At 37.9% G+C, this 11,322-nt stretch overlaps 1 protein-coding gene across 4 annotated transcripts; it reads left to right on the top strand.

Moving 5' to 3' along the window:
• The first annotated feature begins 4,115 nt into the window (after positions 1–4,115).
• On the top strand, positions 4,116–10,975 carry zfand2a (zinc finger, AN1-type domain 2A). Of its 4 annotated transcripts, none has more exons than XM_077559002.1 (10): positions 4,116–4,279; positions 5,000–5,076; positions 5,149–5,243; positions 5,584–5,715; positions 6,145–6,296; positions 6,368–6,484; positions 6,644–6,719; positions 6,801–6,877; positions 10,396–10,518; positions 10,638–10,975. In XM_077559002.1, exons 2-9 carry the CDS (start codon positions 5,022–5,024, stop codon positions 10,505–10,507), a joined length of 816 nt encoding a protein of 271 aa, XP_077415128.1. In that variant the 5' UTR covers positions 4,116–4,279; positions 5,000–5,021; the 3' UTR covers positions 10,508–10,518; positions 10,638–10,975. The 4 variants fall into 4 exon arrangements, with proteins under 4 accessions (XP_077415128.1, XP_077415129.1, XP_077415127.1 ...); XM_077559003.1 differs by having other exon boundaries at positions 10,396–10,514; XM_077559001.1 differs by having other exon boundaries at positions 10,396–10,480.
• Positions 10,976–11,322: the final 347 nt, after the last annotated feature.

The following is an 11,322-nucleotide window of genomic DNA, read 5'->3' on the forward strand; positions in this document are numbered from 1 at the left end:
ATTTTTCCACTCGAGCCAACTCACTTTAAGATCCGTTTAAATGATAATACAGCCATTTTTGTCCATTTGACATTGCATGGCCATTCACTGCAGTGCAGAGGTGATGTGGTCTTCCAAAATCTCTTATTTGACTTATGTTTGTCCTCCTGCTTTTTTGTCTTTCATGGCTTTTGAGTGCACAATGCAGCAAGTGTCGCCATTACAACTATAGCACCAACTTGTTTGTTCTGCAGTTATGGTGCAGTTAGGTTTTCTGCAATTTGTTTGAGTCTTAATACCATTTATTAAGCCTGGTTATTTTTGCTCCTTTTTAGTGCATTTGCTAATTCAACCTCTTCCACAACCTTTTTGTTGAAATGTGAAAGTATCTTATCGGCAAGAAACATGGTTCAAAGTAAATATTTAAAAAGTAATGTACCTGTTCAAGCTGCACATGCAAGAAAGGCATAAATAGTGTAGGTCTTATCAGGATGCCGCTGTCAACAATGATGCCTTCTTATAGCAGCACAGCATCAAATTCATTTTTAATTAGGCAGGCAAATTAATAGGCGGCAGTTTAGGGGGTTTAATTACTCAATTAACTTCACGCACGTTAATTTTTAACCATCTAAATTAGGTTGCACATTATTTGATTTGGTGATAATTATAGAATTAAATCTAAATTAATTGTTTTTTTTTCCTGGTTACATTTGGATGAACTAGATGCAGTTCCAATTAAACAGTCTAAAAAAGACAGAGAGAGAGCGAGAGGTTGGTTGCCATTTTAAGCTCCCAAATCCTTTGATTCGATTTCGAAGCAAAGCAACAAAAAATAAATAAAAAAATAAAAGAAGTGCCTGGAAATGTTCCCCCTCTCTCTCTGATCCTTGCAAATGCTCAGCCTCTCCCTCTAATCCCACAATTAAAAGTTTCCTCCCATCTAATTATCTGTAATTGTGCCGCTGTCAAAGTAGAATGGAGAAGTGAAAGCGATTGATTTGGACTTTTTAATTCAGTTCATTTCTGATAGAAGAGAAAGTAATTCCCTTCAAATTACCTCATTCAATCCTGACACCCTAATGCCCTTCAAAATCCCCCCCACCCCCCTGCACTCATCTCTCTCTCTCTCTCTCTCTCTCTCTCTCTCCCTCTTTCTGCGTCGTGTTAAAAATGAAGCCTGGACTGACTAGTGCCTCCTCATAATAATAATAACCAAACTTCCATTAGAATAATCATTTCATTTCAATTAAAAGTGACTTATCACCTTTGCTAAAACGTGCTTAATATGCCGAAAATTATGAATGCTTGAAGGAGCCCAAAGTGGGGAGTCTAATTGTAATCAGCAAATCAGAGGTGCTTGTCGCCGACGTGCCTTTTTTTCCCCTCCTTCTTCTTCTTCTTCTTCTTCTTCTTTTCCTGCGGAGAGGCAGGCAGCCTCGGAAATAGAACTAATTTACTCAACTCCCTCGGGAAATCCGCTCAACAGATTAACATTTTCAAAATATAGTAATGATATAATTTGAGAAATGGTGACGCCAATTTGCGAGGAGCCTTTGTGCGGAATAATTTGCATCCCCCTCCTCCCTCCCCTCTTCTCGTCTTCTTCCTCCTGCTGCATTTCGCCCCTTGTTAATTACAGCATAGGATGAAGGGTTCACTATTATTATTATTATTATTATTATTATTATTATTATTATTATTATTATTATTATTATTATTATTATTATTATTATTATTATTCAACTTTAAGACATTCACTGAAAGACAGCAAAAATAAAGTAGAGCCAAATTTCAAATCACCGTTTTGTTATATCACCACCAATGATTTGGCTTGGGCAGGCCATATGGAACCATTTTAGGAACTTAAAAGTTAAAAAATAAAACGTAAAAAAAAAATAGATCGCAGTATGCATAGAACATGATAAAATATAACATTATTTATTAGAATAATAGTTTAATATTTAGAAATAAAAAAAATAAAAATATACATTTTCAGTGCTTATTATAGTTTTGCAGTGGTGCTAAAAGTCAAACCAAATGTGGGGGGAAATCTGCCTCCAAGGTCAAACAAAAAACTATGGAGCCTGTAAATCTCCTTAAACTGCAGCACAGTGAGAAATATCAAGTGTATTTTAATATAAGTGTCACACTTAACGTTTATCTTTTTATTTTTCCTCCACAAGGATGATGCCACTTTTTTTTAGACCAATACAAGTACCTAAATTTTCCAAAAAAACAATGAAAAATAATGTTAAAGAAAGGTCTATACATCTCAATATAGCATTTTCCCTTACAATTGCATGACATCAATGGCAATTTTCTATTATGTTTTCCATTTGTTCAAAATAGTAAAATGAGTACAATGATTTTAAGTAAATAACTTGAAATTCAAAATATCAACATACTATGGATGTCACACAAATCAAAATATTTTTGTGTGATGATAACCTTTGAACCAAAACTTTATACTCACATAGTAGAAAAGAAAGAGTCTGATGTCCAAAATGAGCAGATTGATTGGAAGTGATTTGAAAAATGATGTAAACACCAGGGACAGCTCCCTCTAACAACAGTCTTGTTTCCTTCCAGACATTTATTTCCACACCAAGTCATGTTCTGTGTGCAAATGGGAGCCCCATATTGAACCACGCGGCCTTGGAAGAGTTGGCAAAAAGGTAAGCTTAACTCCACAAGGCCTGAGAGATGTAGTTAGCACGGTGTAAACTTGGCTTTGCTGTCTGTCCCTTGTTGCTTCTCACGTTACTGGAGAGAAAGTTGTTCATTATGTTCTGTAGCTCGGCCATCTGCCGCTGCACAAAAATATCCCAAACCCAAGAGAATTATGACTGTGAAAATCTGCACCAAATAAGATATAAGAGCTTAAACTTTTCCCATCACATTTTTTTTTATTTAGCCTAATCTAAGGCTACTGTGCACATTTTCTTCCTATACAAGCAAGAGTTATGCTTCTAAATGTCATGTGTATGCTGTCAAACGGATCCCTGATCAGGCTGTTGAGCATCCTTGACCCGAATCACCTCCCACATCTCATCCCTTCCTCGAGGGAGCGTCCGTTGTACATAAACAGAGCTGTTCCGCCCTCTAGTGGCTCTTTAGTGATAGTGGAAACATTATTGAATGCATCAGGTACACTTGATTATAAACGGCAATGAAAACTTTTTTAGGTACACTTACGCCTGCTTATTTCATTAAATCCCACCCAAATTCTGTCTTTACGAATATAATAGCCCTTTCTTTGTCGAAAAAAGGCTTTAATTGAATAGCTGTGAGACAGAATCAGTCGATGTTGGTCTATAACAATGTAGGGGGGGAGACAACGGGAATCCTGTTGTATAGGAATGTATTTATAAAACTGACTTTGACACAAATGAATGACATTGGCGTCCACATTTTAAAGAATTGACTGCCGAATTTACAGTAAATAACTGGTAAAAACAGTTGCTAGTAATTGTAAAGTCTCAGCTAGTTACTGTAAAAATATATTACAGCATATTACAGTTTTTTGTGTGTGTTTTTTTTTAAACAATTTTCTACTGTATATAAATTACAGTTACTGTATTCTTGAATGTCATTAAGTTAATTTTACTCTTAAAAGAAAATAATATATTAGGTATGGAATTAGGTCCCAGTCTAAACAGACTAAACTTTACACTTTGGAAGAGAGTAATAAAAGAAAAGAAAAGTATATCAATATATCATTTGTGTCAGTGTATCGCTGGTGTCAGATGTAAACCTGTATCTCCTCAGACCATTTTTTTGTCTCCTTTTGGACACCAACAAAAACAAACTGATGTTGTTATGTCGTCGTGATACATAAAATATATACAGCGTATGATTATGTGTATATGGATAACATGTTATTTATATATTATAAACAATGTAAATTACACACATGCACAATATTGATTTACAATACAAAACAAAACAGTGTGAATTTGTGATACATTTTGGACTATATCAAAGATTAGGCTATATATAAAACGTTTCCGGTAGCGAAGCTGAATAATGTCCACATAACAACAATAAATGACAAGACCTCGAACTTTCCAGGTTGATCTATCAGGCCATTATATATGACGTCTGTGCACGTGACGTAAAATATTGAGTCACGGTGACGTTATTATGTGGGCGGGGCGTGCCTGACACATCAATATCTGTCCATGGTTGAGCGGTCCGAGAGGAGTTTGTTGCCAGTCGTCTACTGGTCCTTGAGCGTTGCTGAATCAAGCCTTTTACGATTTCTACTTGATTATACGACTGGAAGACGAGATTCAAACCGGTGAGTAAAAACATCACTTTTACATTCTACTGCTATTACCGAGCTAAAGCTAATGATCGCTCTCATTTGACTAAACCTTACAAAAATGCTGACAATAATCCAAATATATATATATATATATATATATATTTTTTTTTATCCTACGTGACGGAAGCAAGTCTGGACGATTTTGTGTTAAATACCAGCACGTTTAAAAAAAAAAAAAGATATATATAAGTACACTATTGTTAATATTGGTGTTAGCCACATGCTAGCCGTTAGCACGTAAAGAGTTGGTGAGAAAAAGAGACGCTGGTGGGCCATTTAACAGCGTCGTATTATCCATAGTTAGTCCCAAATCAGTCCATAATGGCTTTAGTCGATATTAGTTATGTAACTATAGCCAGCTAGTCGCTAATCTTTTCAGTTAACATGGCCCGGCTAGCTGTCTGAATTGATTTGATTTATTTTACTAGTTGGCTCTCGTTTCATGGCGGAAACTCTAACTTGTAATTCCGGAGTTAGTGTGTCATTCCCAGGCTTTTAAGTCCTGATGCGATCGTGAACGTGAAGGTGTGTTTTGGGTTTGCAAGTAACGATGACTTGACATAACGGTAGCTAATGCTACTAGCTCGCTAGCAAGCATCGGTTGACTCTTGTGTTTACAACAACATCACAGTCCCAGTTTCCGTCAACATCAACCATCAATTAAAATGCACTGTGTTTTCTTTATTTGTTTAGCTGAGACTTCTGTTTGAATGCCATGGAGTTTCCAGATTTGGGTGAACACTGTTCAGAGAAGACCTGCAAGCGTTTAGGTAGGTGAGCACAGCCAGATGTCATAAATGCCCCCTAAATTTTAAAATGAAAAAGACACTTTGTCACACCAGACTTCCTTCCCATGAAATGTGACGCCTGTCAAGAGATATTCTGCAAGGACCACGTTACGTATGCACACCACAATTGCACCTCGTCTTACAAAAAGGTAAGCCAGAGTTGCGCTGTTTGGGGCTCACATTTTCACTGCACCCAATTTACATTTAACATCTATTTCCAATTCATTTACATTTCAAGTCACAGCCACATGACGGGCCACATTAAACAATCCAAATTACACAACTGCATACAATGGGTAGTGAAAACACAGAAGTAAAAACATAAATAATACAAATATTAATCATTGTATTGTATTGTATTGTATTTTCTATTGGCCTGGTCAGACTCTCTTATAACTCCAATGGCGCATATCCAACAAAGCATCTTTAGTGTTACTTGAACCATGCAGTTTACATGCATACCCCCCCACCCCCACCCCACCCCCGCAGGATATCCAAGTCCCCGTGTGCCCACTGTGCAACATCCCCATTCCCATCAAGAGAGGAGAGATGCCTGATATTAAAGTCGGAGAGCACATCGATCGCGATTGCAAATCGGACCCTGCACAACGGAAAAGAAAGGTTAGAATGAATAATACTGAGCTCTTAAAAAAAAAAAAAAGAAGAAAAAGAAAGGTTAGTACAGTTTTTTTTTTTATACCAAATAACGTAACCTCCAATTTTACAGGTTCCCTTAATGAAACCATTTCAAAATCGTATAAATTAATAGTATTCGTTCAGCCTAGAGCTGTCATTTCAATGTTTGTGTTTGGTGAAAGATGAGGACTTTTAAGCGCAAAAAATAATCCATATTAAATCGTGATATTGAGGGGGGTAGAATTATTTTTCAAAATCATTCAGGTCGAATCCTGAGAAATAAATTTAAGTGATTCAATAAAATTGCTGAATTATTCAGGAGTCGGTGTATTCCCTATGGGAGAATATGTTAAGAAATAGGGACTGCATCTGTAATGTTCTTGCATGGTAGTAACAGTAACGTCTGTCTTGCAGATATTCACCAACAAATGTTCCAAAGGAGGCTGTAAGCAGAAGGAAATGATGCGTGTGACATGTGACCAGTGTCATTTAAACTACTGTCTTAAACACCGACACTCACTCGACCACGATTGTAAGACTGACGGCAAACCTGCGTCGCAGTCCGGGTAGGTACAATAATGCGCTACTATGGTAAGAACGCCGGCGGTCTAATTCCATGTCATGTATGTTGTCGTAGACATGCTGCTTTAATGAGGGCTCAGAGTTCTTCGTCCGCCTCGGCTTCATCCTCTTCAGGACACGCCAGATCCGTTTCTAATGGTGGCAGCGCGGCCAGCAGAGGCCACGGTAGCACGTAAGGAAAAGAGTTTGAAAGTTTGTACTGTACTTGATGCTAGCTGATGTTGAATCTACTGTAACATGATGCAGTTTGAACGTTTAGACCGGTGATTGTTGTCATACCTCTAGAGGGAGCCACACTTTTGCATCACTGGACTTTCTATTGTCTTTCCAGCACCAGCCGACCAATGCCAACCTCAGTATCGGCACAGAATGTGGTGCAGCCGTCGGCGTCGTTTCAGGCGGGCATGGTACGCGATGGACATCGCACGGGCACGGCCTCCATGTTGCGCATGACATGAGTGTTCAACCTTGGTCTTTTCTTCTTTTAGACGGACGAGCAGGCCTTACAAAGAGCTCTTGAGATGTCTTTGGCTGAGTCCAGACCAACCACACAGCCCACCCTCAGGTGAGCGCGTTACTCGATGACAAGGGGTCCACCATTAATACGGCTCACTGTTTTTTAGTTGAATTGTTTTATTTTTTGTTAGTCTACGAGCATAATACCATTTTGACTGCAAAACAAAACAAAACACCGTTTTGTGTGCAAAGAAGTTTTCTGTTGCTATGCCAAGTAGGCGTGGGCGATATGACGATATTAGATCGTTAGAAGAAATGCAGTGCTCACGATCTGTCATTTCTGTGGAATCGTCTGATCGCCACGTAAAGCATTTCAGCACAATTTGCCGTCAGCTCATTTTCTGCCACTGACTGGAAAAAAAACAGCCTGTCCCTATTTGACAGCCAATCAGTGAGGTCAATGCGCCATCCCTCGCATGTATGTCATTTCCAGGGATGTGATTTTTCCGCTAATTTGCGGAATTCCGCTTTTTTTTATCCCCCCCCCCAAAAAAAAAAATTTTTTTTTTTTTTTTTTTGTATTTCATTGTGTATGCACATGACTCCGACAGATAACATCTTCTGCTATAACAAAGACATTTGTGGTATGCTCTAATATGAGTTACTTTTCATTTGGTCATGATTCAATTATTTGTTCATGAAATTTGAACTCTTCAACATTATTTATGTGTTAACTTAGTAATCACATTAGTTAGATGTGATAGTTTTTAAAAGCAAAGGCAGTCCAATGTTTTTGAATGTGACTGATTTTGAGTTGACTAAAACTGCCATTTTATATGGGATAGTTCAATATACATTGAAAATTTATGCTGTTGTTTTGTCTATTTCTTTGTCATGTGAGTGCATTGAAAGTACTTAAAAACACGGAAAACCCGTGAGCGAGTGCCAGCGGCCCCCAGACCCCCGGCTAAATTTTCAGATAATTTCACTTTGGTCAAATCACATCCCTGCATTTCAAATTGTAGAGAAATAGTGGCGCAAAAAACACAAAATGTTTTTTATTTTTGTTTTTAAAAGCGACCTGTAGCGTTTGTGAAATGATCAGGCCAAGCAGCGAACTAACACTGTAATGCCAATTTGCAAAAGTTACCCGTCTATGCCAAAACACAAAATGCAAAAAGTCTGTGTTGCATTCAAGGCCCGTTCAGACCATCGGAAACTACATAACCCGCAATGGGGTTGTTAACTTGTTACAATATTGATCTGTGTTTATAAAAGGTGCTTTTTACTTTGCTACCATTAGCAGTCTGTTTTAACTTTGTGTTTACAGTACATGCTCCTCTCTACTCTCTCCCCCCTTTTAAATTTTTTTTTTTAACACGACTTAATACCAGCAAAGTTGTGTGCACTTTAAGACATTCGCTGGTTTGAATACAGTGTAATACTTGAAAACAGAACTCTGACTTTCGTTATTGTTTGGTGTTTAATAACCCATTCGCAACATGTCTGTGGTGTGGACACATTTCAATTTATATTGTGCTTTGTTAAAATGCCAGTGCTAAATAGGCCTACATATTTTATAATAATATTATAATTTTCATTCATTATAATAAATGCAATGATAAAGAAAATGGGCATATTTTTTTTCTTAAATCTGAAATAAATCCAACCTAAGTATACGTTGTATGTAAAATTGCCCTGCTGATTCATCGCCCTACATGATAAAATGTCTACATCCTCTTGATCCATAGGTGTCAAACTCCGGTCCTCAAGGGCCACAGTCCTGTAGGTTTTGGATGTTTCCCTTCTCCAGCACAGCTGATATATGGTCAGCTCATCAGCAAGCACTGCATAAGCCTGATAACGGTCCTGTTGATTGGAATCAGCTTGTGTTGGAAGATGGAAACCTCCAAAACCTGCAGGACTGCGGCCCTCCAGGACCGGAGTTTGACACCTTTGTCTTAAACGCGGTTGTTTAGTGGTAACGCACTCACACAATGTGCTGAGAAAAAGGTCTGTTATCCCGGTAACACAGGTTCAATTCCCGCTACGGGTGTCATGTTTTTGCAGGTCATTCTTTTTCCTCTCTAATACTTTCAAAACGTGATGGATGCCCTGTCGCAAAAAAAAAAAAATGAAATGTAGTTTTTGATTAAATGTGATAGCACTGGGGGTTTCATCAAAGCATTTAAGTCATGTTGAAAGGCAAAAAAAAAAAAAAAAGTATCAGCAACAAAAAGCTCATTTGTACTTATTTTGACGGGGTGGGGGTTATTCAGTTTTGGTTTCCCATGATATTATTTTTCTCTCTTCTGGCGTCCATTACAATTATAACTCAATTGCCTGTTGTGTAAATTAGGTGATGACAGACAGCCAATAGTTTAGTTTCCTTACTGGGGAGCCGGCAACACTGATCTACTTTTACACTTGGCCACCAGATGTCACTGTGGGGAGATGTTTCGAACGTTCCAAAAGATTGATTATTTTTGCAAATCAATTGTTTCAAATGATTTGATCGTTTCAATGTTCCATTTCTGCCATCCCTAGCGAACGGTGGACTTCACAAAAGACAGTCGGATGAAACAAAAACACACAAACAAGGTATAGGGGGTGGCAAACTAAACAAACAAACGAACGAAAGGAAGGCAAACACCCAAAGCCAGACGCGCTCCCGACCTGACCACCAGCCTTTTAAGATGTGGCTACTAATAACCACAGCGGGCCCCGCACCTGAACCCAATGAGGCGATCAGTGCTTCTCCCCTTCCCTGATTGGTGAACCACCAATCAGGAAGGAGCACTCACACGGTCCACACACAAAAAAACAAACGGCCACGAACATGGTGGGCCGTAACAATATTAACTCATACGCTGCCAATGACGGCTATAGACGTCAAATTTTTTTAATTAAAACTATTCCTATTTAACATTTCTTTCCATTTTTGTTAACAAGAGTATCGAAACCTAGATTTTTTTTTTTTTGTACATTTAGAACAGATGTAAAATGTGTGATTAATCGTGAGTTAACTAGTGAAGTCATGCGATTAATTACGATAAAAAATTGTAATCGCCTGACGCCCCTAATTTTTTATCTTTTCTTAAAAAAATTAAGTTTATGAATTTTTATTTCTATTTTTTTAAAGGAAATATAAAAAAATTAGGGGCATCAGACGATTAAAATTTGTAATCGTAATTAATCGCAGGACTTCACTAGTTAACTCACAATTAATCCCAATTTTTATATCTGTTTTAATACAATAAAAAAAATTCTAGGTTTTCAAACTCTTAACAAAAGTGGGAAAAAATGTTAAACTAATTAAAATAGTTCAAATGAATTTTTGACGTCTATAGCCGTCAATGGCAGTGAATGAGTTAATTAAAATAAATCGTGATTTTATAACTAAAAAATCGTGATATTCAATTTTTGCAAGATCGCCCATCCCTAGTGCCAATTAATCAAAACGATTTGTTGACAAAAGTATATATTTTGTACTTTTTACATTTCAGTCTGTGCTTTGTTGTTGTTTTGTTATTATCATTATTCTTATTTTACTTTCACTCAAGTGAAGGTGTTGAATCATTACATGTTGTTGCTTGAAACATGCAAACCAGTGTTTTTGTGCCTCAGCCCGCAAGAGCAGGAGGATCTGGCGCTGGCTCAGGCCCTCGCTGCCAGTGAAGAAGAATACAGGCGCCAGCAGCAGAGACAACAGGTACCGGCCGGAACACTAGCATTCTAGCTAGCATGTAGGTACGTGGCCAACATGCCACCTTATCTTCTTTCCACGGGGAGAAAAGGGAAATTTGTGTTGTTTTGTAAACACGTGATGAAAGATGTTGATTTGTAAGCATCCGTTTTCTTTCTTTCAGGAACGAGAGTCCAAACCGTCTAACTGCAGCCTTTCTTAATCTCGGACCCATGCTTGCTTTTTTCTTCTTCCTGAGCTGTGGTAATGTTCCGCCAGAAACCTCACAGTCCTCAATATCCAGCATTGACGATTGTCTTTATTATGATTATTCAATGAATGGATCAAAAGTTGCTCACTTGCCGCCTTCTACACTGACAACTAAGCACACAGACACCCAAGCAGGTTCTGTCATTTTTACCAATGAATTTCTTTGTACATATTTTATATATACATATATATGCTGATCATAAAACTGTTATATTGACATCTATGAAGAATGAATAAATTATTTCAAACATCCATGGTTTGTTTGTTTTCTGCTTGGTATAGTCGCTATTTCACGCATGGACAGCAGATGGCAGTATGAACTACATTTAATCAAAACATTTACATCGTCTGATTCCACATTACTTACAGTACTCGCACAATTTAACGTTAAATATCAACTTTTCCCCACTCATTTTCAAAGGGACTGCCATGGAACTTTTTCTAAGTCCCACTATCCACAAAATAGCCGCGTTTCCACCGCAAGGAACTTCGGGGTAAATTTACGGGGCCAGCCCCGTATGTGTGTTTTTTACAGGAATTTAAGGATCGGAGCGGAGGTCCTACTCGAGGACAGGTACTCCGTCGGCCTGATAAACAAG

The sequence above is a fragment of the Vanacampus margaritifer genome, chromosome 2 (assembly GCF_051991255.1).
Source record: "Vanacampus margaritifer isolate UIUO_Vmar chromosome 2, RoL_Vmar_1.0, whole genome shotgun sequence".
NCBI lineage: Eukaryota > Metazoa > Chordata > Actinopteri > Syngnathiformes > Syngnathidae > Vanacampus > Vanacampus margaritifer.